Raw genomic sequence first — 26,373 nt, forward strand, 5'->3', positions numbered from 1 at the left:
GAAGCCTTCTGGGAGTCTGGAGGAACAGCTTTCTGCTAGTCCCCCAGACTACAGTCAGGCAATCCAGCTGCTGCAGGAGATAAAAGAGGTGAGTTGTTCCTGAGCCAGAGAAGCTGGTTATCTTAGAATTAGTCTTCTCTGAGTCACCATCTCACCCTTTATACCCAGCATTCCTATGTGAACATGCGTAAGAGGGAGGAGAAAGCAGGCTCCCTTTAGTTTATAGGGAGACACAAATTGCACAACTGCACCTTCTAAAACCTGTCTGAGAAGGAAACTCGTTCTCAGGTCCCAGGTCTTTAAAACACATAATCTACACCAAAAGGATGGAAGGCTTTTGTTTGAACTGTTGGTTACAGGAACAGCCATCGGCTGTTCCTGGTATAGTGTCTGCCAAACAAACTACTGCAATTCTCTATACAAAGACACCTCTTCAGGTATATGAGGAGCTGTATCTACTGTTTAAGTGTACAATGTAGCAAATAACAACATGGTTTAGCACTAAAAGACACATGTTCTCAGCAGGGCATGAAGCTGTGTATAGTTTGTAGTTTGCTTTTTCAGTCTATGCTTTCAGATTAGACTCAAGTCACAGATCTCCCTCCTTTCAAGCGTGATGGTAAAGGAGGTTTTGCAAGATTTGAAACAGTAGCCAGACATCCTGAAGTACATCATTAGAGTCAAGCATTCCCTTACAGCGATTGTGTGCCCCAGAATTTGTGTACTGAGTAGTTAGCTTAGTCTCAATACAAGGCCAACCTCAATTCCTGTTGAGCAGCTCTGGAGAGCTGTCAAATTCCTGGAACAAATAGGCTGCTGCTGCTTCTCTGGGCAGGCCCTGCTATCGTTTCTGCTGCCATGGCACAACTGACTGCGAAGCCAGATTGAAGAGGCCTTGGACATGGAGCTGATTAGACAGGAGGCTGAGCACGGAGCTCTGGATATCCATGGCCTCACCACGTATGTCCTTGGCACCATGGCAAGGCTGTGTGCGCCCATTCGAGATGAAGAAGTACGAAGGTTGCAAAGCCTCATAGACCCAGCTTAGCTTCTAAGGTGGGTGATGCTGACTCTGCCTTGGTCTGCATAGACTGGCAAAACTTTCAACAATAAAACACTGGGTTAAGAGAAAACTGCCTTGGAATTATGGCCCAGGGACCCTTTCGTGCATTCTGGCCTACAACTTCCTTATTTTTTCCAGTGTAGACATGCTCCTGTTGCCTAGCTGCAATTTAGACAGTATGAGTCTTTCGTGAAGTAAATCTATTTTATCTACAATTTTTTTAGGGGCCACTCCAATCAGACTGAACAACCTTCTGTGAGAAAATGGAATCAAGTCAGAGGGTCTGAATTCCCCTTTCTCAGCATTCTAAAATGGCCCCAGTTACAGCATTTACTGCAGTATTAAACCTTCAATTCACTGTGTCTTATTCCAGGGAGATCTTCCGCGTGTTTGGCCTGATGAGAATGGATATGCTGAATTTCACCATCCAGATCCTCCACACCCACTTGCAAGACCACACCATCCAGTATGAACAGAAGAAATTCCGGGAACTCTTGGATAAGCTGCCTAGTAAGTTGGTAGGGAACAGGAGAACTGCTACTTCTGCAAGAGCTGTTAAAGCAGTAAAAGGGAACCGGAATATTCCAAAGCCAATGCTTTCATCACATGCTCAGTAACAGATGAGAGAAATGCCTCTAAAAGCTGGAGGGCTCCTGGGTCCCTTCCTCAAGGCTTTTCACTAACATACCTTGCAGAAAAGGAGTGAGTTACTGTGCTTCAGTTTCTGCATGCGTAAGACAGAGCTAACAGCTTTCTCAGGAGGAACTGTAAGTTCTCATGAGTTTAAAGTGTTTTGAGATCCTCAGAGGAATGAGCAAAATGCTGTTAGGAGGCATATTTAAAAAGGAAAACTTGCATTTGATGTAGAGATCTCTTTTTTTTTTTGCGAGGCTGTAGCGGATTTCTCTCTGACTGCCTCTCTCCTTCAGCAGACTCCATTAAATGTGCTTCTTGGAGACTGAAATCCAATATATCCAATATAACGTTCTCTGGATACCAGTCTCGGTAGCGTAACCTTGTGCCCTGGCAACAGGACATTAATACTGTGTGTTAGCGATGGTGTTACGCCTTCCAAATGCACATCGCCTTCAGCCTGCAGTATAGCATACCTGCTTCTTACTGACTTAACCTGAGTCTGTCCTTACAAACATCTGTTCTTGTTACCCTACTGCAGATACCCTGGATCGCACAAGAGCATGACTGTGCAAAGCAGCAGCAGAAGCGTTTGCGTCCTCTTCGCAGCTGCCACCCCACTCCGCAGTCAGTGGCTCACCTGCCGCACACTCAGCAGGGGCAGCCAGCAGCAGCACAACTGGGCCAAGTCTCATGTCCGTGCTAAATCGAGGATACATGAATGTGCTTTGCCGGGAGCCTGGGCGAGAGCAATACCCTGAGGCAGGAGAAGTGCTTGGATAGCTTTATAGCTTTTCCATAAAGATATACGAAATGAACAAGTGTGCTGGTTCTGCGTCTTCTATAGAAAGAACTGGCCAGACTCTGTCCCCTCTGCGCCATGAGTCACTGTGTGTGGTTGTTCCCTATGTGAAACAAATTGGATTTTTCACAAAACTAAACCTCCCTGCTGCCAGGCAGCTGCCTTCTGCTTCGTGGGGATGTTACAGCCCTGCTCCATGGCTTGAGATCTGCTGAGTTATCACAGCTGCTGCTTCTACATCCACAGGCTGATTTGATTTCTGTTTGCAGACATTGCTTATGGATCAGGCTCGACTGCAGGAAGTACACGTACAGGTGAATCTGCTTACCGTCATAGCTGCAGTCCAGCTAGTGACCACTGGCATCTGTGGAAGCACCTTATGTGGCTCACCTGGGTTTGTAGCTAGGCTGAAACAGGTAACAAAGGTCCTCCTGGAAGGGCTGTCTTGTACCAGGCGGGTTACTTTCTTTTCCAGAAGGGGAAGAGTGAGTCTGCAGGCAGAGGCTGGTTGTGGGATGAGCAGCAGGAATCTCCCCCAGGAGTGGAAGAGGATCTGAGAACCAAACAGCAGCCAGGTCCAATGCAAGGAGTGGAGGATGCCAGCCAGCATTTCTAGTTGGGAGTTAAGCAATAGTCCCTTCTTAATTAGAGGGGAAAATTAATAGTGCTGATCACTGTTTCATGGGTCAGCTGCAGGGTAGCCTACTGCTTGCCAAAGTGTCGGGAAGGGAAGCTTAGTTCAGCAGAGCTCTGGCTGAATGTCGGTTGTCCTGCACTAGCTGCCTGTGACGACACTCCACAGGCATGGGGAGCAACTTCCCTCTGTGCTTGCGAGACCCCTTCCCCACCCAATGCGAGCTGTGGCCAGAGCGCATGTACCTGTGTATGATTTAGGTATGAAGAAGCTTTAGAAGATACCAGCAACCAAGTGCTCCAGGAAGTCGGCATACTCTCACAGCTGGGTTCCTCTGCTTTTACCACTGAGAAATGTGCTTTCCTGAAAGCCCAGATAAAAAACATTGCAGGGAAGGGCAACGCAGTCCGGCACGTCATTGGTGAGTCTCTGTTTGCCCAACTTGACCTTGAAAGCCACTTTGTGCTCGTAGGCCACAACTTAGGTTTAGGCTAATGACCCTGGAGCGTGCCAGACAGGTCTAGGATGGGCACTAGCAAAGCAAACTCCCTGCGCTGAGCAGAACTTCTGCTTCAGGGTGTGAGCCGAGTGCTGTGCCTGGCCCCTCCGCGTCGTCTGCACCGGAGAGGAGGGTCAGGGAAGCTAGGTTTAGAAACTGCCTTGATTTTCCTGTTCCACCCTGAAAAGCTCCCAAACAGTAATTGCTTTGAAGCAGCTCTTGAATCCTCCCATCCTTGCTAAAAACTAAACAGGCCCAAGTGCAAGCTCTGTTCCTAGGTAGTGTTGCAATCTTCAGGTTAGGATGCAGGGTGAGAGCTTAATCACTGGCTGTAGTAAAGCACCATGCTAAGATCTTTAAATAATATTTATCCCTAGAGAGTGCACTGCTTGGTATTCGGCTAACCAGCTGCCCTATAATGCTGCTCCATCAAAATATTTATTCAAATGGTTTGGATAAGAGCTGGTTATTTTGACCTTTTGTTAGTACTCTGAATGCTAACTCCGCATCAGATTGCAGTGCCACAGGCAGCAAGTATGCTACAGGAAAGATTATTTCCACATGGAAGACTAGCTTTTATCAGCTATGAAAATAAGGTGAGGTTCTTCCTGCCCACTGCTTCATCTAGTTAAGTATCCTTCCCAGCCCGTGTGGACACCACCACACTGTTTATTTGGTTTTATTCTTTCCATGTCAGAGCAGGCTGTTTTGTTTTGCTGTAGTTCAGAAGGCTGAATTAATAGCCTAAACCAAACCTCGATAAACTACAAGCTGGGCAGTGTGTGATGGCAGTGACTCACCGACGGTGTAGCATTAGAAGCTGCAGAACTAGACAGCCTTCCCCCCACTCCGTGTCTAAAAATCAAGCCTGTGTCTTGCCTGCACTCTTGGCCACTATCAACATTTCCCACATACTCACTTCAAGTGCAAGAAAGCGTGAAGCAGCCAGGTAGCTGAATCTCAGCTCTGTGTTGTGTTCCTCAGAAAGGCTTCTTCATTGCTTTCAATTTCAAAACACTGCTGTGGCAGGCAAGATAAATCCCAGGCTCTGAAGTTCTGTATTCCATTACGCTTCCAAGAGGCTTGATGCTTCAATGCAGTACAAAAACTTTTCACGGAGTTGAAAGGTCAACTTTACTGTTGACCTGCTCCACTTTGACATGAGGTTTGACATCCGTCCTCCAGCCCAGTACCCCAGCCACAGCCATCGTTAGAAGCAGCTACCCAGGACAAAGGGGAAACAAGGCGAGTACACCTGATGCTCGAGTACTCCTTGTGTCCCACAGTTTCACCTCAGTTCCTGTGCTGGGTGCTGTTTCATCTGCTCAGTATTTGGAAAAGGAATATGTTATTCCACTGTGTCCCCAAATCCATCCAGGGCATGCCGCAACACGCTGTCCTCAGATCCGCTCTTGACTGTGTGAGGAAACCTTTCTGTGCAAAGGTTGATTGCCGACTTACTTGTTTTCATACTTTTGCTCCCTACAGAGCAGCGGATTCATTCCTTCCTTGACCTCTTCATTTCCCCTGATGGACAGAATTCTCAGAAAGATTTCCCAAAGGGCCTTGATCCCATTCAGGAAGAGCTGCTGGAAGTTGGGCACAGGTTTGGAAGCGTCATGCACAACAGGCAGGTGTTCCGACCTTTCTACTCGGCATTTCTCAGGGCGCTTTTCCCAGATGCAGCAGCAGACTCAGATGGAGGGATGGCAGATTCTTACTGATCATCTTCACTGCGTACCGGGCAGGGGTGGAACGCATGCTCCAAGTTTCTCAAATCATGCCTCAGCTTGTAAAAATCAATCAGATAAATCCACAGGGACCAGCGTTGCTACTGGGAAGTGATTTGGCATGTCACTATCTGAATAAACCTCTCAACTACACGAGGTAGCTTTTTTTTTTTCCTCCCCAAAACCCCCCCTGCCACTATTTGGTGGGGAAGGCAATGGGATGCGGAGCTCATAAAACTGCAGTGCAGCTTAAGCTTTTCTTAATTCAAGGTGTTAATTCTGCCATGGGCCTGTAACCTACTTTGCTGAAATGTTAGTCACAGCCCAGGGACGCTGTTTGCATTTGATAAAGCCACATGGTATTTCAAATCATTAAAACGGCTCAATATATTTCAATGTTAGCTTGAAAACCTGACTTATTGAATTATTAGAAATGGAACATATGGTATAAATTTAGCAACCCCTGGTGTATTTAGTATTTTACATCAGCCAGATTATACTTGACATGAAAATCTGAACTTTAACCTGTATTTAAATGTCTGGATTTCTTGCTCTAATTTTACATAATGAAAATGTCCTACTTCTTGGCAAGTCAAAAGTCTTTGCTGGGTGAATACCATGTACAGTGGCTGCCCAAACTGTTACAGTTGTAACATGAAACCGCTTGCTGCTGTGCTACAGAGAAGTGATTTTAGCGTTTATCGTTAGTAAACTGGGGTCCCGACAGTCCCCAGTGGATGTTGGTGGGGGTAAAAATGAGCTTTTCTCACTGTCGCACAGAAAGCATACACAAAGCGGTTGGAGACTGCTGTACTATAGGTAGAGCCATCTTTAACAGAATGTTACAGAGGATGTATAGAGGGTAGATTAGATATTAGGAAGAAATTCTTTACTGCGAGGGCAGCGAGGCGCTGGCACAGGGTGCCCAGAGCAGCTGTGGGTGCCCCATCCCTGGCAGAGCTCAAGGCCAGGCTGGACGGGGCTCAGAGCAACTTGGGCTGGTGCCAGGTGTCCCTGCCCATGGCAGGGGGTGGGAATTAGATGGTTTTTATGGTCCCTTCCACAAACTGTCCTATGTGGATGCGTTTTTATGCATCAATTAGTTTTTCTCAAAATAATCATCAGTATTTGGAGTCATTATGACTAACTGCAAAAAGCACAGTTCAACCAAAGTGACTACTCAGCACCTGCACAACCCCCCATTCTGCAGCCAAAGAACCACCCTGCGACAGCTCCCAGCTCATCCGCCTCCTGTGCTCCCCTCCACAGCCGCAGCACATCGTCTCTGCGCAACGCTCCCGTGTTTTCTTGTTCCTTGGATTTACGAAGCGGAGCAGGGCAGGTACAGCGCTAGACTGAGCTACCTCAACACCACAAACCTGCCCTGCCTCACCCCTTTTCTCTTACCTTCACAGGTCAGGGCTGTTCGACGAGGATGAGAACAGCTTTCCTTTAACACACGTGACCAGGAGACTTCAGTCTAACACCGACATCACGGAGCAAATGTGTGTCTAAGTTTGTTTATTAATTCAGTCTGTTCTAAGTTGTACAATTATGAAAACAACAAAACGACTGCTGGAAGCCCAGGAATATTTACAATCTCGCCTTGTTGTCGTGAGGTCAGTCTATGTTGTTGCACAGATTGGTTATGTTTGGTACCACAAGATGTTTAAAATTCAGACAAATTTTGAACAGATTAACAATTGTATATACAGGAAATAAAAGGAAATTCAAGTATCAAAATACAGACAGATTAAATAACATTTGTATTACAAATCAGTCCCACTGCCATACATCACAATTAGCAAAAATGTCTACATTGCAAACTGAACTTGACTGTTCTCTGCCCTGTTAGGGAATCTCAGGTTATTCTTCCATGGGTAAGAAAAGTGTTTGAGCTAGATTGACTTTGCAAAAGCAGCACAGTTACTTTCTTTTGGGGAAAAAAAAAAAAAAAAAGAAAGAAAAGAAAGAAATAAAACTGCAGTAATTAATGCCAATATGAGACCTAAAAGGGAGACCTTTTGCAACAAGACAGCGTTGCAAACACCGTGCTTGCTCTAAAATAAAGATATTTTTTGCATGGAGATGATGTGAGCAGAGGAAAGCCAGGGGAAATTCTGCTGCTATAAATTTCTGAAGTGGGGTGGAAGGAGCGTTAAAGTCCTTGCCTCCACTTCAGCTGCACACAGGGCTGGGTGTGTGCGGAGGGACTATTTGGCATCTGGCCTGTGTCTCAGCAGCCTCGTGAAGGTACAAATTTTCACTAGAGGTACATCCTAGAAGGTGCTCTGTCTTCTCCCTGGGAGGGAGACAGGCATGTACCCCGCAAAAGTTGCATAATTTCTTCTAAAAAGAGCAATCCCAAAGCAAGTTCAAAGACAGCTGACAGCAAAGATGAGTTGCGTTTTGTTTTGTTGTAAATACAAAATTAAAAAGGATAAAGCAGCTTCAATTTGAGAAAAAACAAATCATCCCCTCCTATATATATAAAAAAGACAACAACTCTGCGTCTTGGTTTACCTATCTTGAGTTCTCAGCCTGGACTCATGCCATGCACTAACCAAAGTCTGTAAAATACAATCTGTCCTTAAAAAGGGCAACAAGGCCCAGGGCAGCACCACCTTTTCCCGGGCAGGTAATACAGCAGATGCATTTTGATTCAAAGTCATAATCAGCACCAGAAATTTTGAGCACTTTCCTCCAGATACCACGAAACCCTGTAGGGAGGAAGAGCCAGAATACTGTGCAATGGCTGGGTTAACAGACGGCCGGGAGTCGGTGACTGGCACGGTCCAGGATCAGCCTCCAGCACGGGAGTACCTTGGGAAAACCCACTGAAATGAAAGGGGAGATGCACTGCCAAAACAACTGCTTTGTCTATGAAGGCAGAGAGAAGAGTATCTGGCTAAAGAACTGTTGGATCACTAAAGACAACCATCGGACTACGCGCAGGACTGGAAAGGACCACCAGGGTCACCAAGCCCAGTCCCCTGAAGATTGGAGTCTTCATCACCATGTCACCTCCAAGCCAACCTTCAAAAAGCTCATGCATCAAGAACAGAAAGGTGTCCCTCCTCCCAAGCAGAGGTTCAATTTGCAATCTCTCCAAAAAGACTTGTTGCCGACACACCAAATATTTACACTTACACCAGTATGAATTGCAACATATGCATAACAAGGAATGTTAGGTTTCCTAAATTCATCAACTTAAAAAAAAAAAATAATCTCCGCTTCCCCCTCCTAATCATTTACAGGTCTATGCCCTTGGGATTATGGTTCATTTCTCCCCCAGCCTCACTGGCTGGAGAGACTAAATGAAATCCGGACATACAGCAGCAACCGGAGTTAAACAGGAATTTTTCGGGCGTATCACTCTAGTAAAGCAGCAGGGTACCACAGCCCCAACCATTACAACGCCTGTCGAGATTGTAACGTGCTGCGCTACATTTCTGCATCTGAAGAATTAAAATCACAACCATTTTAACACCTCTCCCTTGAGGGGAACAGGACTGTGAAAACACATCAGTCACAGCCAAAACTACTGTTAAATACTCTGGCAATTCAAAAGAAAAATCAGCCCACAGCACCTTTGAGGTGGTATCTGGGGATACCGGACCTAGATGGGGGCCAAGCCATCCTCAGGTTGATATGATTTATCCTCGCGTACAGACTGTTTCAGTGTAATGCCCCAAATTTAACTCCGTATTTGTTAATCTTCTGCAACTAATTCTGCACTAATTAAATAATGAGCTAGTATCAAAAAAGTGCTAAATGACAACTGAATATAATTTTTTTTTTTAAAAAAAAAAAAACCAAAACGAACAACCACCCAACCCTTCAGGGCATAACTGCATTTAAAAACAAGACAGGTGCACGAGAGGCTGGAGAAGGGAGTTGTCTCCAGATATTCAGTGCGTAAATGGGAAGAAATTGTGTCCTTGCCATAGAAATGTCAAGTATTGCAACGCAACAGTTCTCTGTAGGGGAAGCAAGCTTTGTACCATCGGTCATACTTGGCCACAACCACTCTGGGGTGAAAGATCCTTTGCAGACTCTTTTCCTTAAGTTATTTCCATTTGCTAGAAAAGTGTGGAGTAGCTTGGAAAACGAAGGATGCGGACTTACCCTGCAAGGCTTCTCACACTGGAGGAAGTTATTTCCAAGAATTTGGCGTTCTCTACTGTTCACCCAGAGTTGAAGCAAATTTAAGTACCGTTAAGAGATGCACACACCACTCCCACTGCTAAGACTTTCTACTGTACTCCTTGCCAGACTGCGAGGATTCTCAGTAAATACGGAGAGATATATATATATATTTTTTTCCTCACCAAAATAACTGCAGTGCTACATTTAAACTGTGAACTGGATTTGCTTGGTATCATTTCGCACGTTAAAAAAAGAAAGGGGTCAAAAGACATTTGTCTCAAACCAGAAAAGGTGCCATCGCTCTCGGCCTCGGAAGTCTCAACTTTCCTTTGCTAGAAATGGGAAGAGCTGCTTTTCTCAGTGGGGGGGCAGGATCCCTTTCCCCCCTCTGCTTTGGGAGCCCTCACTGAGCAGCCAAGCACCCACTCCGAGGCAGACACCAGTGCCGGATGGAGATGATCTTCGTGTCAGCAGGCCACTGCTTCTTAGGTCTCTGCCCCGTTACTACATTTCCGTGGTAGGAGACAGCTGCCCGGAGATCAGCTTTGCAGAGGCAAACAGAAAGGAAGATAATGGAATGAATGATTTCCAAGTCATACAAAAACAAGAGCCGGGAAAGAGGAGGCATAAGGCCAGATGAGACACAACTGTGAGGGTTACGGACACACAGCGGAAGCGTTGTGGTTTAGGCAGGGCTGCCTGTGATCCCAGCCGGGTTTGGATGGTCACCCTTTGAAAGGCACATGCTCCAGTGACCCGCTTTTAGGAGGTGCTGAGGAACTCGCCCTCCCCGGCCGAAAGCAGGGGGAGATGCAACAGCTCAGCCCCTCTAAAGTCAGGTGTATGCGTGGGCAACCGCGTGGTAAACACACGTAGAAACTGCGCTCACTACCACCGCTACCATTGACTCCGTTTCTCTTTGAGGGATACCGAACGGCCTGGACACTCTTACAGGAAATGCTGATTGACTCCAACCCCAACCCCACCCCAACCCTCGGAGCACCTCCGACACGGCACCGTTCCGCGGCCACACTTCGGCTGGCAGCATGGCACAGCACCGCAACTGCAGCGCGACCTCTGCTCTGGGCGTCTTCAGGGACAGGAGCACCGGCTCTGCGATAAGGGGCTCCAACAGCATATGAAATATATAAATTCCTACTAGGCTGAGCTTTCCTTTGTTGTTTGATTTTTTTTTTTTTTGCTTTAAGACAAGACAACCCTTTCAGTCCCCTCACCCAGGTTCTGACCAGCCTAGCCTTTATTTTGAAGTCAGTATGCCGCACAGTGCCATGAAGCCACGAATGACCTGGGAGATCAAACTCATTCCTGAGAAAGAGCTAAATAAAGATTTTGAAACATCGGATTTCACCGCAAGGCAGGGGGAATGGAAACTTTGAGGCAACAGCTCTAAAGCCCCATCAAAACTTGGACAAGCTGCTTTCAGCCCCTAATACCACATGCAAATAAATAACACAGGGCCGCTCTTCTGACCTCTCCCCACCGATGCCAACTGGTGATTGTGAAGGGGGATTTGGGGTAAATTCTAAAAGCTAATTTGGAAACAGAGCTTTACTGGAGATCCCTGTGCACCCTCTTCTCCATTTACTCTAAGATGCCCACCCAGACACGTCACGCAGAGCTGAGCAGGCAGCTGCCGCCTGCCTTTCTTCACAGCCATCCAGCACAGAGCCACAGTCACCCCCAGCTCTCCAAAACCAGGCTGCCCAGGGGGTTTCGCTAAATGCACATCAAGGTGCACACGAGTGAGTTCGGTGCAGCCCCCCTCCCGCTGCCCCATCTGCTCAGCCCTCTCCGGGGAAAGGTGCGACAGCCGCTGCCGCGAGGAGCTGGTCGGGGTCCAAAACGCAGCTCTGCTGAGAGTCAGGACCTTCACCTGCCCGGGGAGCGAGGCTGAGCGCCGGAGGTCTGCTGCCATGGTGAGGAGGTCGTGGCGCCTTTCGCTAAAGGGTCTTAAAAGCGCTCTGCAAACGGAGCGAGCCTCACACCCCCAAGAGGTAGGTAAGTAGGTCCCCATCCCATACAGGGGGAAACTGAGGTGAAGAGCGATGACACTGCCTGGACACACAGCAAGTCCGGGAGAAGCAGCAGCAGGGCAGCAGTGCTGCCTCCCAGCGCTGTTTGATCATCAGATCCTCCTCCTCAGTTTCATCTCAGCAAAGGAACCAGGGGTGGGGCCACTGACGGCTCAGAGTGGCTGTCCATGCTTCCCAGACCTGTTCCAGCTCTGCTCTGACCTGTGACAAGTGCTCTGCCATCTCATGCAAATGATTCCCAGCCATATTCTGGGATTCAAAGCTGCTCTGACTGAGATACACAGAAATGGGGACGTTTTCCCAGAGGAAAAGCACGTGCACTTGAGAGGCAGTCAGAAAAGACTGAGGTGCCCACTGACGCGGGGCCATCTCTAAGTGAAATCCTCGCTCTCAAGGACAGGAGGCGACAGATGTTTCAAGATCCCTATAGCCCTCATCGTGCAATGGTCTGTCGGTTGAAAACAAGCTCTGAGCTTGGCAGCAGACTGATTTCAATCACATTTCTCCCTTCGGCAAAAAAAGTACAACTGCAGCAAGGCTGCCGAACACCACAGAGCTCCGTCTGCTTCATCAGACCTCTACCAGCGCAGCACCCAGCCCCTCGCAAACACCTTCCCAACACGGGGCTACCAACGTGTGCCTTTGCAAGCTTAACCTCTTAGCAATCTGCCAAGCGAGAACTACGCCTGTAGCTCATGGGAAGTTTGGCGAGTGTAAACAGAAGGACTCCGGGGAGAGAAACATCCTACAAGAGGCTGAAATGCATGCAACCAAACCCACACCTCCCCTCTGAGAGGGGACAGAGCTCCCAGCGGGCAGGATCACATCCAGCCCAAAGCAGCGCTCCCATCGGAGCAGGTTTTCCGCTCCAGGCTTCGAGGGGAGAGACGGTGGGCCAGGGTCCCCGTGAGGAAATCTAGTGACCGCGTGTTATTTGCAGACAGCATCACAGTGGTTAGTGTCGATTCGAACGGCAGGTAGGAAGAGGGGTGAGTTCACTGGAACAGTACGCAGCCGTGGCTCAGTCGGGAAGAAGAGGATCTAGGAGGAGGGAGTGCGTGCACCGCAGAGACAAGAGGTCTCCATCAGTCCAAGGATAAGAAGGTGAAATAGAAAAAAAAAAAAAGGCCTGGGGAGTGTCACGTCGCCCCAGGGATTCACAGTGCCAGAGCGAGGGGAAAGACGTGAAAACAGCAGGCGGCTTCCTGGATCCACATCTCCGATTCCCCCAGCCTGCATCCCTCTGCACCTCCCGCCTCACAGGTATCTAACAGCCTGTTACCCTTGTTTCCGAGTAAGGAGAATTCACAGTGTTCAGTAGTGATCAGGTACAAAAGCCGTGTAAGTCTACAGTCTCCTAAGTGCTGCTGCCTCTGACGTAGTGCCTACACGGGGCTCAGTGCGAGCAGCCGGAGGAAGAGGGAGTTTAGAACAGCAGACAGATCAGATCGCAAAGGCACGGTTAGACTAGGTGGACACGGGGTGTGTTTGCTTTAGAAGATAGTGGTCTCATACTTAGTGCTGAGGGTCCGCTTGGAGTCCTGTTTGGGGTCCACGACCCAGGAGACACTGGCATGAGACTGGGAATCTTGGTCCACTTCAGGGGGCTCCAGCTAGGAAATAAGGAGAGAAAAGGTCGTGTTAGGTCACCGGTGCTTCTGGGACAGAACGAGCGGGGATTCGAAACACGGAGAGGCTGCTGCTCTGCCTAATGCCCAGCCCCAAAACGTGTGCGGGGAAGCGGCTCTCGCCGGGGAGGCGTTTGAGTCCTCCACGGCTACAGCGTGTCTAACCACATCAGGCTCAACCCAGCACCCTGAGGTGACTCCCTGCGTCAGGCCTGCAAGCCCCTACTAACGTTAGTGACAGCTTCACTTCATCTCACAAAGAAGCGTGAAAAATTGAGCACTATAAAGATGGCACTATAAAAAAATAATAATAAAAAAAAAAGAGGCAGAGGGAGAGAGAGGGAGACAGCTCCTGGCCAGAGAGCTCCCACGTGATTTACTCTCCCGACCAAGCATGGCTCTTTCATCTTGTCCTCCTAAAATCAGGATCCTACAGGAAGGTTAACAACACCAGAAAGAGCGATGCAGTTAGTTGAGAGCTGCCACTCTACATCAGCCGGGGCAGATGGGAATGGTTTATCCCTGGGGTTCATCTGAGGCCACGGCATGGCCCTGGAACAAGCACGGAGGGAAGACAGCAGCGAGGCAGGACACGGGACCACAGCAGGAGACATGGGAAGCAGGGAGGCAGGCGGGCCGGGGGCAGCTGGGGCAGCCCGGGGCGGTTCGTGATGGAAGATGGCAGGAAGAAGGGTAAAGACCTTAGCTCCGGGACTAACAGACTGCAGCGGCAGGTAGGAGGGGCGGTGTGTTGTACAGGTGTGACAGTAACAACAGCGAGTGTCGGGAGGGAGCGGCACCTGAGCGGGGGGAGCAAGCAGAACACAGACAAAAGGAGACATTAAAGGAAGGCAATGGCTTACGCAGCAGTCCCTGCTCCTCAGCAGCTCCAGTCCTGGCTGGTTTGGGCTACAGGGGCACCCCCGTGCTGCAGGTTACCTACTGATCTCACCGTGGCTCTGCAGGGTTTGCACCTGGAAGCGGTGCTGGACCCAGCAGGGCGCTCAAGCCCCATCCCACCCAGGCTATTTCCACCTCTGCTTGCCCTCATCCTGCCCAGGAAAGCCCCAGCACCACAGTGGGACTGCTCACAGCACCACGGACACCGCAGCATCAGCGGTGCCCAAAGCTACCGGCACCTTGTACGGACACCGCAGCATCAGCGGCGCCCGAAGCTACCGGCACCTTGTACGGACACCGCAGCATCAGCGGTGCCCGAAGCTACCGGCACCTTGTACGGACACCGCAGCATCAGCGGCGCCCGAAGCTACCGGCACCTTGTACGGACACCGCAGCATCAGCGGTGCCCAAAGCTACCGGCACCTTGTACGGACACCGCAGCATCAGCGGCGCCCAAAGCTACCGGCACCTTGTATGGACACCGCAGCATCAGCGGCGCCCGAAGCTACCGGCACCTTGTCCACCTCTGGGCTCCCCCCACCACCAAGACGGAGGTTTAAGCGTGTGGTGCCCAAGGAGAAATCCCAGCTTAGCCCACGCAAATCGCCCCCGGCCCACACATACGTACTGCAGATTTCCTCATGCCGGCTCGCGGTTTAGGCACCGGTTTGGAAGATTTTGTTTCAATCATTTCTCCTGCTCCAGCACCGAGAGGCTTTGCTCTCTGGGCTTGGAGGGCCAGCTGGTAGGCGACCTCGAACGCCTGCCCCAACGTGAGGATGATCTCGTACGTCAGGTTCTTCAGAGAGAACACAGAAAACAAAATCGTTAGGTGCATACAAGCTACCTCGCTCTGCGCAGCAGCTTGCTCCAGAGACGCAGACCTCTGCACAGCCCATCACCTTCCCATTAGCAGGTCTCATCCTGCTATACCCCTGGCAGAGCTGCTGAGCTCCTGCCCTGCAGGGGAGCGGCACCGAGCTGCCTCCACACTCGCACAGCCCTGGTCGCCAGCACCACCTGCGAGCTGGTACAGCCCCGCAAGCATCGCAGTTTAGCAGCGTTTTGCTTTGTAAAGAGAAAAAGGCGATGCATCTTATACAGCTGATTCTGCCCAAGAATAAAAGCAAATTATGCCTCCACTCTCTCAGTGAATTAAAAGGCTGTTAAATCAGCCTATTACGCTCAACATAACTGAGAGCGTATTAGGTTTTTGTTCACGGCATATTCCCCAGGAGGGAAAAACTCCTGCCCTGCTTTATTCGGCACTGGAGACTGCAGTAATGAAGTCTTTTTGTCGACAGAGGTCCACAGTAAAAGTGTTTTGAGCCAGGACTCTGAAAGGATTATTTTAGTGTGGAAATGGGTAGAAGAGCCCTAGAACGGACCAGATCCTGGTCTACAACTCGCCAGCGAAGCCGAGCGATGAAATAAGTGGACTGCAAAGGATCGCAGCATGCTGGGAGATGGGATGCTGTAACCCACTCACCACATCCACGGTGCTGAAGACGTGGCAGTAGTGGTGGCTGGTCTGCAGGTCCTTGGTGATGTAGGCAAATGTGCAGAGATCCTCGGGGTCCTGAGCAGCGCAGGAGATGTTGCGGATCTCGTGCTCAGCAATGACATTCTGCCGGGGTCAACCACAAGCACCTGTCACCCTTCTGGGGATGGCAGATACACCTGGCACACGGTGGTTGTGGCAAGCGCATACTGGGAGCAGGGAGCAAAGCAGGTACTGGGAGGGAGGGGGAGTCTCCCAGCCCCACCAGTCCTAGCTCCCCCCCGGGGCAGGAATAAATGGTAACATGGTCCACACGCAGCCAGTCTGCTAAGGCTTTGGGACTCAGGTAACCATCGCCACCTCAGGGCGCTCCCACAGCTCCTCAGGATTAGCTGTGGCTTCTGGAGCCACTACACGTCACCTGCAGCCCCGCAGGCAGGTGGCATTGCAGGTCCTGTCCCTCTAGACACCGGCTCTGAGGCATCTGAAGCTTACCTTGTTAGAAGCGTCGATGAACTTCACCCCTTTGTACGTGATGGACAGTATTATGGTCGGGATCTTCTTCATATGCTCCGTGGATTTCTTCAGAAACAAGAATAGTCAAGTGACCAGTTGTGAATAAATGCTTCTTTCTTCACCACTGCCCCAGCCCACCCCAGAGACCCCCACAAAGGCAGGCTTTGGGGTCTTGGACCAAGGAGAGCTTGCTCCTGGTGGGAGCAGATGGGAAGGGACAGGGGCCAGGCAGCACCCCTTTCTGCAGTGAAAACACCCCCTCTCCACGGCACAGACCCTCCGGCTATGGGGAGAAGCGCTGGGGAGGGGCAATGCCCCAGCGAGCGGCACAGCCTGCAGCGGGTCTGGGCCCCTGCTCTGCACACAGGCAGCCTGCAGGGTTTGGGGAACCACAGCTTCACCGAGACCCCCCCTTTCCCCTCTCCGCACCATCCACCACAGGCTGCGAGCGAATCCCCCCTGTCCCTGCGGCCTCCGTACCCTCATCTTGGCACAGGCGTCCTGCGTAGACTCGGTCCCTCGGAGATCTTTGATCAGCATGGAGCCCAAGTACTGTTTGGAAGAGGGAGAGACGTCAAAGGCCGCGGGCAGGAAACTCTGCCGAGCCAAGACGATGCCACGGCCCCGTGAGCATCAACTCCATGCAAGGACCTGACCCCAGAGCCTCCTCCTCCTCAGCACCCCCACAAGCCAAAAGCTACTTACGTTGGCCTCGTACCCGCAGGACTCGAAGATGAGCTTCTCCGGCTGGTGCTGCCAGTTTTGGACTGGGGCGTAGGGGGCAGCCAGGCTGGGGGGGCGCAGGGTCAGCTTTGACTCCCGACGGTCCTCCTGGCAGGGAAGAAAGGTGGATGTGAAGCCAGAACAGGTCCAGCCTGGGTTGAAACACAGGTCTCAGGAGGGTTCTTTGGGTTGATACAACTGAGGTTTCGCAATGGCCAAATCCCCCAGGAGCTGGGAGGGGGCTGCACGTGGTGGGTGAAGGTGCTGGAGCTGATGGAAGTGAGTCACCCATTTCCACAGTGCGATGGAGGGACCCAGGAGCTGCTGGCTCTAAAGCCTGAGGGATGCTGTGCCTGGCCAGCTCCTGGGCTCTCCATGCATCATCCCAGCCCCTCGCTGGCTGCAGGGAGGCAGGAGCCTGCTCTGAGCTGCAGAGAGGGACCTCCAGGACACACAAAAGCACCCACTGACCTGTGCTTTGTAGCGCTCAGCTCTGGAGTAAGGAGCAACCTCGGTGCCACGGTCATGTTGCCTCTTCCCGGTGTCCCCGGAGGGCAGCAGGAGATCGGCAGATCTGCCCGTGCAGGAGTCGTTCTGGCTCAGGGGCGACGATGTCTGGGACATCAAGTCCTGGCACTGAAACAAGCAGACAGCAGAGACCATCCCGGTCAGGCCATGCTGCAGCCATGCCCACCCCTCGCTCCCCTTCGCAGTGCAATGTGACAAATTCACAGGGTGCGATGAGCAGCGTTAATGGGGTCAGTTCCTGCTCTGCAGGCTCCTGCGAGCTCAGTGTCACCGATTACACCATTTATTTTCGGCCTGATACCCCCGCTTTGCTCCAGGATGGTTTCAGGCAGGTACGCAGCCCCTTCTGCTGAGCACGCCTCCCCTGAGCTCATCCCAGAAGGGCAGGAGACACACGGAGCAGCGGGCAGGCTGTTCACAGAGGAACAGGCTCCACTCAAGCACTAAGCAAAGCACTGAAAAGCCGCTGACGACCAAGCACCCCAGGAGAAAAGCCTGGGAGCCCAGCGAGAGCCCAGCCCAGATGCCTGACAGCCTGGCTCTCACTGCAGGCAAGATCCCCTGCCTGTACGTGCCAGCCAGCCCGGCAGACAATGCGGGATGCTCACAGCTGCACCACGCATTAGTCCCATTCAACGGACTTGCTTAATTTGCCATTGACGTCCTTCCGCTCCCCACGCCGGAGCCAGGCGCTGGATGGCACCAGCTGTAGCACCAGGAAATGCTGCAAATGGCCCATTCTCTTACACAGCCTCCCCGTCCAGCATATCAATCAGTTGATGCTACACCAAAGGACTCCTCTCTGCTCCCCACCCCCCGCCCCCGCCTTCCCAACAACCCTGCCTTCAGTCTCATCGGTCTCAAGAGGACATTTCAGAGAAGTGCAGATCTTCAGCTGGCTGCTGCTCGTCTGGGCTTTTGTTGTCTGAAAAGGGAGCGGCTGAGCAGCAGGACGAAGGTGCAGGGTTTGTATGTGACACCCTCCTGGCTCCTGAGCACTCCCAGTGCAGCACCAGCATGAATCCTCTCTTTTTTTACACCTGAACCCCAGTTCCTAAAAAGTCCAGTGTGAGCAAGCAGGGCACAGCAGCCCAACTCGCTTCAGCTAAGGCTGTTTTGGTTGAAAAGCCTTGGGGATCCGAGGCAAGGGGGGAAGAGCTCTGCAGCAGGGCAAGGACCAGATGTTTGGGACGGGGAAACTCCAGTCACTCCCAATTCCTGCTGCAGGAACCTGATGTGCAAACACCAGGAGGAAGCTGCATGACGTGCGTGTGTGTCCTCCTGAACATGCTACCCTGCTCCCGAGCTCACAGCTTCACTGCAAGCTCAACAGGGTTTGCCAAACTCAGCTCAAACATCATTTTTCGGGAAGGATGACGAACGCTACAGCTGCCCCAATGAGGAAAGGCCTGACGTCCAGAGGCTGCTAATCCTACGGCGAAACACCAGCATCCATGGATCGTGCCCAGCGCTATTTGGCAGCGAGAGCAGCTCTCGTGAAGCCCAGCCAGCCCAGGGAGGCACATTCCCGACTCTCACCCGGTGCAATCACGGCAGCAGGTCCCAGCTGCATCCCATCTCACCAGCTGAGCCGTGTCACCCTCCCGCCTGTGGGAAGGCCGCCCTACATCTGGCCAGCAAAGCAGGGGGAGCACGTCAGTGCAGTGCTCCCCGTCGGTGCAGGGCACAGAGCTGGGAGTAGCACCCTGCTACCCACTCAGTGCAGGCACCAACCTCACATGGAGGCACCTGAGCCCAAGGAGCTACCTGATGTCTCCCACGGGGCAGGCATCCAGAATCTGACCTGCAAGAGCTGAATATGACCCTCCCCCACTCCGTTCAGTAGCAGGATCATGCCTGTGTGAGTATCTGCTGGATACTCACACACCACCGGAGCTGATAAGGTGAAAAGCTGCATGGATACAACCGGCCACATTAAGATTTCTCCCAGCACTGATGTGTTTGCACACTTCAGCTTTCTTTTGCACAAGAAGACGGACCCACAAAGAAGAAAGCTAAGGGTTGGTAAACTCATCCACCCTTTCAGCTAGAGTGTGTCTGTCCCAACAGTGACATTTGCTGTTGCAGGGCCCGGCCGCAGCAGAATCTCTGCAGTAGAATGGCAAATTTGTAATTTGTTTTCACTCTGCCCAAGCGCTCCAGGTGCTCTGGCCAAGTCAGAGCCAGCCTGGCTGTTACATTTCCCAAGTTCTGCTTGACCACGCTTGGAGTGGGAGTACTGGGCTCTGCATCATCCCCAGCAGCAGCCAAGGTGCATCTGTGGGAACTGTTTAACACAAAACACTCCCTCCTCCGCACAGCCAGATGTGCAGTTGCCTCAACGCTTCAAGAACTTTCTTCCCAAACCACCAAGGATCTGAGAACAAGGAGTAACCCCAGCTTCCAAGTCAGATCGATTTGTTTTAATAAGAAACAAGCCATTTCGGTTTTACCCTTTCCTTTTTGTAAAAAGCAATACAATTTTCAAAGATGACTCTATGCTTGTTACTCTCAATACTTACTTTCAAAGGAGGTTTAACTTAAGTATTGACATTTTAGGGTGGTTTTTCCCCCTTTTTATTGATTTTGCTAGGCAGAAAGCAGCAGAGTAAGGCTGACTGTGCTTCCCTCTCTGAGTCTGGACACCCACCCCAGCTGTCACTAAACATCCTCTACAGCTCTCCGAGTCCCCCAGAGGTGATAGCTGCTAATCAGGAAGGGGACAATTATTCCTGACAGACTCCAGCTTAGTTCTTTGAAAGAGAAGGAGGGCAGTGAAGGAGAGCCAGGGTAGAAGAGTGCACCCTGGCCGCTGCCGAGCGCGCTCCGCACCGACGGCTCAGCCAGGGAGGGAACAACCAGGGACTCACTCTTAGCTGCGAGAACCGCGGGGGCTTTGCCGGTGGCTCCTCATACGGCCTGTCTGCCAGGGAGGCGATGATCCTCTTCCGATGGCCCAGCAGATTCACTTTCAACACCTGCAGGAAGAGACCGCGGTCACCGTAAGCCCTCGGCACGGAGCAAAGCCTCCCCTCTCCCAGAGCGCTGCTCCCGTTTAACACCACTCGCTGCAAGTCACAGTCCCGGAGGGAACTGCAGGACCTCGCTGCCACGGCAAGGGAAGGGCGATACTCACGTTTACTATTTCGAGCTCCCAGAGGTTTTTCACAGTGTCAATAGAGCTGTAGCCACTCGAGAGGAAGGACTGAATGTAATCCTGCAGCCCCAAAGAGTCGAGCCATGCGGGAACCGAAGGCTGGCTGTTCCCATCACAGCCCAGGGGTTTCAACTGTAAAAGCACAAGAAAGGGGTTAAAAGCCCCAGGGGGCTGGGATCTCAAGGCACACAGCGTCAATTAAAATCGGTTTAAAGGCCATCATCATGCTGGCAGCTTGAGAGTAAAATATTCCCTGTATAAACAGGGAATCACTTGGGATCAAGACTGGCAGGAGGGATAGCCACCCTCTCCCCAGCACAGTCATCCCATCCACATAGTTTGGTGGACAGATCTCCTCCTCCTCCTCCTCCCTGCTACTCCCCAAACCCTCCCCACAGTCCCTGTGACCCCTCTGTGGCTGGAGCCGCAGGGAATGGCTTTTGCCTCCTGTGCTTCCACAGCCGTGCTGGGCAATGCCTCGTCCCCGCTTCAAGAGAGAGGTGTCGGTGCTGACCTTCGGGAGGGAGCGAGCAGCCTGCAGGAGCTTCCGACGGTGCTGCGGGTCACCGATCCCGATGTCCCGAAGGTCCTGGTCTTCCATGACATTACAGCCCTGCGGGGACAGGAAGGAGCAACATGGGAGCAGAGGGTAACAGGAGCCACAGCAGGAGTGGGGATGATGCGCCACTCCTGACCTCACCTCCCAGCACGTCCCCGCAGGAGGAGGAGGACGAGGAAGGCTCCCAAGGGAGGCAGCTCTGCCCCATGTATCAACCTCAGGCACCGAGAGGGCTGACATGAGAGGGGCCGCAGCACATGTGGCATCGGTGGGGCAGAGCACTGCCACCCCCTCCCTCCTGCTCTGCCACGTCCTCTTCCTGAGGTCCGATGGATTTCAGGTCATCGCTCACCGCACCCTTCCCGCTGGATGCACAGGCGCAACCGCTGCGTGCCAACGCCCAAGCAAACCCCAGCCCCGCTCCACGCGTGGTGCCTGACACGGGGCGCTCAGCTCTGCTCAGCCTTTCTCCACAGCCACAGCCAAACCTGAATTTCTTTCCATGACAGCAGGCGACCCAGCAAAGGTCAGACTTGTCCCCCGCGCAGGGAGGCAGCCCACCCTGCTCCGGCACAGATGCTCTGGCCGCCGCACACTGCTCTGTTAAAGCCCTTTTTCTCCCCTGCTTTTCCCTGTGGAGCAAGAGCGGACGCACGCAGAGCACAGGGGCTTCAACCCCCCCAGAAGCACACCCCCCCCAGCCTGCATCCCTGCCCCCTGTACCTGGGCATCGCTCAGTGGGAAGGCCGGGCACGTCTCCCCATGGCTGGAAGAGCCCCGCTGCTGTTGGAGCCAGGGCTTCCGCTCCAGCCCGGACCCCCTCCCCAGACCTGCCTCCCGCTGCTCTCAGGAGAGTCACAGCTTGAAGGTCTGAGCTGACAGCACTTCGCTGTTCCACATTTTGGTTTTAGAAAAGAAACCTAATTAAAACTGCCTGTCAGGCAACACGCTGCTGCTGCAGGGGCACACAGGCTGCAGGAACAGTAGGCTGACCGGCCAGGGCTCCAGGAGGGAAAGGCGAGGGGAAGACGGCCAAGTCTCCTCTTCAAAAAGACAGCAAATGTTTTCTGTTCCTCCCTACCCCGCACCCTCTGCAGTATTTCAGCACATACGTTTTGCTAAGTGCTACCTGCTTTAAACACAACAGCCTAATGTGAGTGCGCTAACAAAGCGGCCAGCTCACCCAAGCACGGCCCATGGGGCGGCGCTGGCTCCTGCCGGGGCAGAGGAAGGGGAACAGCCCTTCCTGCTGCCCCTTCTGCTCTCAGATGCTCCTGGACCAGCCCAGGGACTTGCCGGGCAGCCTGTGGGGTGAGGTCACCTCCGGCAACGGCGTTGTGCGAGTCACCGGTGCATTGCATGGAGCCAGACGCCAGTCCTGCAGCCGGCCGGCTCGCTCCCAGCGGTGCCAGCGTCCGCTTTGCTCCTGACTTGCTCAGTTTGTGCCTGCTCTATGACAGCACCGAGCCTGGCAGCATCGCTCCCAGCGCTTCCATGGCCTGGTGGGATAACTGCCGGGTAGGATGCCGCACGGCTCTCCGCCCTGAATGCTGCTCTTCCCCTTGACTGCAGGGATAAGTGTTCAGAGAAACACGGAATTAACGCTATAGGTAAGAGATGCCCAAGTCGCTGGGAGAGCTGCCCTCAGAGAGCAGACTGCAGGGAAACAATTATTTAGCAAATGACAGTGGCAAATTAAAGCAGCGAGTGGCAGCCAAGCAGGGCGCTGCCGATGCTCCGCGGCCGTCGGCACCCACAGCACCGAGGCGGAGGCTCCTCGCCTCCATCCTCCCCTGGCAGGGATGCCTGACGCCCTCGATTCCTGGCAGGCTGCGCCAGGACTGAGACTGCAGATCTGGAGCAGACAGCTGCAGTACAAAAGCGTTTGTCTACGAGTTATTTAAACAGCAGAAAGAGCAGGGACTAAAGAGCCCGCAGCCGGTTAGGATGGTTTGCTCCCTGTTTTCCCAAAAGGTCAGTTTATAACAACAGGCTGCAGCATTGTCTGCAGTGCCACAGCCCGCTGCCAGCTGGAAAGAGCTGCTGCCACTGCTGGAGATGGCACCGTGGGTGGGTGGCAGCTCTGCAGGGGACAGGGCCACACCGATACCTGCCTTGCCTTCCTTGGGTTGCACCCCACGTCCCGCAGGCAAAGCTGTGTGAAACCCCTGGGTCTCACCCAAGTGGCAATGCTACACACAAAGCTCTGCACAAGGGTGTCACCATGTCATAGAAGCCGGTCTGTACACCCCTGAATTTGCACCAAAAAAAAAAAAGGCTTTTTGTGGGTTGAAGGCTCTGAGGGTGCCCGTTCGGTGCAGGAGCAGCAGAAGGCTCCATTGCATCGAGAGCAAACCCCCTACGTGAGCAAAGTGGAGAGAGGCCATGCTGTCAGAGGCAGTGATCACTCTGGGTTGTTAGCAGCATGATCCCAGGGAAAAAAAATGAAAACATCCCTCCCCTTTCTTGTTCACAAGTTTTAAGCCAAAGAGCCACATTTAATGCGCATTCCTGTAGCAGCGGGAGATTGTGGGCTCAGCTCGGGAAGAGCGAAAGGATTAGAGGCAGCTTAAGTCCCCCGACACGACACGCACCTTACCTGGCACCAGCGGTTCTGCATGCCACAGCTCTGCTGCAGGGCTTGCCAGAAGGTCCTTAGGGGGCATCAAATGTGCAAGGAATTCGTCTCCCACAGGGAGATGGCTTTTAAAGGGCTATTTTCAACGGACAGAAGAGGGCTAGAGCAAGTAATGGGATTTCTCCTGTAAGCCTGGAGAGCAAAGCATTACCGCCCTGCCTGGGCGAAGGGAAGCGCAGGAAGGGACTGACTCACCGAAGTCCCTGCAGCAGGTTAACCTCACCCCTTGGGTACCTGAAACCTGCAGTTGCTGACACCCCAACCCTCTCTGCTCCCCCGACCTGCCCAGGTCCTCTGCGCAGAGCCGGGTGCCAGAGCTGCAGGATGCCACCGAGGGCACGGCTCACCGCAAACCCTGCACGCGCCAGCCGGGCCGGCAAGGACGCTTGGCAGCCAAACGAGCTGCGATAATGGTGATGGGTAATTTTCACATAGAAAAACCAAACAAGCCTGCTGATCCTGTTTACGTTTTTTCCTCACGCTTATTTTCCAATATTGAGCCTTTGTGGGGCTAAGCCACTTGAGCACAGCCACGCCGGGCTAACGCAGCCACGCTCCCGAAGCAGCAGCACAGGGCTGGCAGCTCACGCTCCCCCAGGACGCCCGGTTTATGCTAACACGGCCCAAGGCAAGGCAATAGGTGTTCTCCCACTTTTAGCATCTCAAAGTCCAGGAAAATTGCTTGCTCTGTAGCAAGGATACCAGCTAGTTAAAGACTGTAAAGCCTACAGCTTTCTCCAACACTCCTTATTTTGATGTGTCACATTCAATTCCCTCAGTGCCAGTCTGCGTTCTCAGGATACTTAACGAGGATAGACAAAGCGTAGCAGCTCCGAAGAAATCATCACAGCCTACGGTGCAGGAGCCTCCGCTCAGAGGAACGCCCTTTAAACCCATCCAGATTTCATCTCCTATGAAAGAAAATAATCTGCCACTAAAATAGATAATTAAAGGCAATACTGGAGGATCTTTTAACCTCTGCCAACTGAACAGATGAGCTGTTTAAACTCGACTTTAAACCTCTTCGCGTTTAACACGCCGTTCAGACAAAAGCCAAGGGGCAGAGATGCTTGCGGCCACCTGCCTCCGAGCCACGCTCCTCCAGCACAGCCACTGCTGTGGTTTTGCTCCTGTTCTCTGCTCAGGCTCCTGCGCCTGCAAACCCACCTCCCTGGGCTCCGGCGCCTGCAAACCCACCTCTCTGCTCAGGTTCCGGCTCCTGCAAACCCCCCTCCTCGGGCTCCTGTGCCTGCAAACCCCCCTCTCTGCTCAGGCTCTGGCGCCTGCAAACCCCCCTCCTCGGGCTCCTGTGCCTGCAAACCCACCTCTCTGCTCGGGCTCCGGCGCCTGCAAACCCACCTCTCTGCTCAGGCTCCGGCGCCTGCAAACCCCCCTCTCTGCTCAGGCTCCGGCGCCTGCAAACCCCCCTCCTCAGGCTCCGGCGCCTGCAAACCCACCTCTCTGCTCGGGCTCCGGCTCCTGCAAACCCACCTCTCTGCTCAGGCTCTGGCACCTGCAAACCCACCTCTCTGCTCAGGCTCCGGCGCCTGCAAACCCACCTCTCTGCTCAGGTTCCGGCTCCTGCAAACCCCCCTCCTCGGGCTCCTGTGCCTGCAAACCCCCCTCTCTGCTCAGGCTCTGGCGCCTGCAAACCCCCCTCTCTGCTCAGGCTCCGGCGCCTGCAAACCCACCTCTCTGCTCAGGCTCCGGCGCCTGCAAACCCCCCTCTCTGCTCAGGCTCCGGCGCCTGCAAACCCCCCTCCTCAGGCTCCGGCGCCTGCAAACCCACCTCTCTGCTCGGGCTCTGGCGCCTGCAAACCCCCCTCTCTGCTCAGGCTCCGGCTCCTGCAAACCCACCTCTCTGCTCAGGCTCTGGCACCTGCAAACCCCCCTCTCTGCTCAGGCTCTGGCGCCTGCAAACCCACCTCTCTGCTCAGGCTCTGGCACCTGCAAACCCACCTCTCTGCTCAGGCTCCGGCGCCTGCAAACCCACCTCTCTGCTCGGGCTCTGGCGCCTGCAAACCCCCCTCTCTGCTCGGGCTCTGGCACCTGCAAACCCCCCCTCCTCGGGCTCTGGCGCCTGCAAACCCACCTCTCTGCTCAGGCTCCGGCTCCTGCAAACCCACCTCTCTGCTCAGGCTCCGGCGCCTGCAAACCCACCTCTCTGCTCAGGCTCTGGCACCTGCAAACCCCCCTCCTCGGGCTCCTGTGCCTGCAAACCCCCCTCTCTGCTCAGGCTCCGGCACCTGCAAACCCCCCTCCTCGGGCTCCAGCGCCTGCAAACCCCCCTCTCTGCTTAACCAGCAGCTAACAATATCGCACAAAAAGCCCCCTCAGCAAGGAGAGCCCCCAGGCACCAAGACCCAGCTGGAGTCTGCTGTGGCTCTCACCCTTCCCTGCCTCTCCCGGCACATCTTGCCGGCTCCTCATCACCAGCCCCAGCCTTCCCAGCTGTCCCCAGACCAGTCAAGAGCCGCTGCGTTGCTGGACCAAGGAGGGATGATGGCAGCCATGTCCTCACCCAGCAGCTCGCAGGGGGAAAGGGAACAGGGCGTTCATCGCTGAGATGCAACGAAGCCCCTTCGTTACAAAGGGCTGCGCACAGGGAGGTGGCCTTGACACCGGGACGCAAAATTTCAGAAAAATTGCTCTAAGGGCA

General features: G+C 53.1%; 2 protein-coding genes across 7 annotated transcripts in view; one reads left to right on the top strand and one right to left on the bottom strand.

Moving 5' to 3' along the window:
* Positions 1 to 857: 857 nt before the first annotated feature.
* Positions 858 to 8,606, top strand: TCP11 (t-complex 11). Its single transcript, XM_037410119.1, is given in 6 exon segments — positions 858 to 1,056; positions 1,437 to 1,573; positions 2,238 to 2,458; positions 2,768 to 2,952; positions 3,393 to 3,553; positions 5,120 to 8,606. Coding segments are annotated over 6 exon segments (1,095 nt in total). The 5' UTR covers positions 858 to 901; the 3' UTR covers positions 5,356 to 8,606.
* The window catches only part of ANKS1A (ankyrin repeat and sterile alpha motif domain containing 1A), a 113,917-nt gene continuing 94,411 nt past the window's right edge, over positions 6,868 to 26,373 (bottom strand). For 4 of the 6 annotated variants that reach the window (XM_037410118.1, XM_037410116.1, XM_037410115.1 and 1 more), the window contains 10 exons: positions 21,032 to 21,130; positions 20,497 to 20,649; positions 20,231 to 20,338; positions 17,304 to 17,468; positions 16,815 to 16,940; positions 16,590 to 16,661; positions 16,089 to 16,175; positions 15,582 to 15,719; positions 14,721 to 14,891; positions 6,868 to 13,177 (listed from right to left, as the gene is read on the bottom strand). In XM_037410118.1, the coding sequence (XP_037266015.1) occupies positions 13,058 to 13,177; positions 14,721 to 14,891; positions 15,582 to 15,719; positions 16,089 to 16,175; positions 16,590 to 16,661; positions 16,815 to 16,940; positions 17,304 to 17,468; positions 20,231 to 20,338; positions 20,497 to 20,649; positions 21,032 to 21,130 (1,239 nt within the window). In that variant the 3' untranslated portion in view covers positions 6,868 to 13,057. Of the gene's footprint in view, positions 13,178 to 13,893; positions 13,993 to 14,720; positions 14,892 to 15,581; positions 15,720 to 16,088; positions 16,176 to 16,589; positions 16,662 to 16,814; positions 16,941 to 17,303; positions 17,469 to 20,230; positions 20,339 to 20,496; positions 20,650 to 21,031; positions 21,131 to 26,373 lie in introns of all 6 variants that reach the window. The other 2 variants (XM_037410117.1, XM_037410114.1) reach the window with 2 other exon arrangements.

This window comes from Falco rusticolus, chromosome 17 (assembly GCF_015220075.1).
Source record: "Falco rusticolus isolate bFalRus1 chromosome 17, bFalRus1.pri, whole genome shotgun sequence".
Classification (NCBI taxonomy): Eukaryota; Metazoa; Chordata; class Aves; order Falconiformes; family Falconidae; genus Falco; species Falco rusticolus.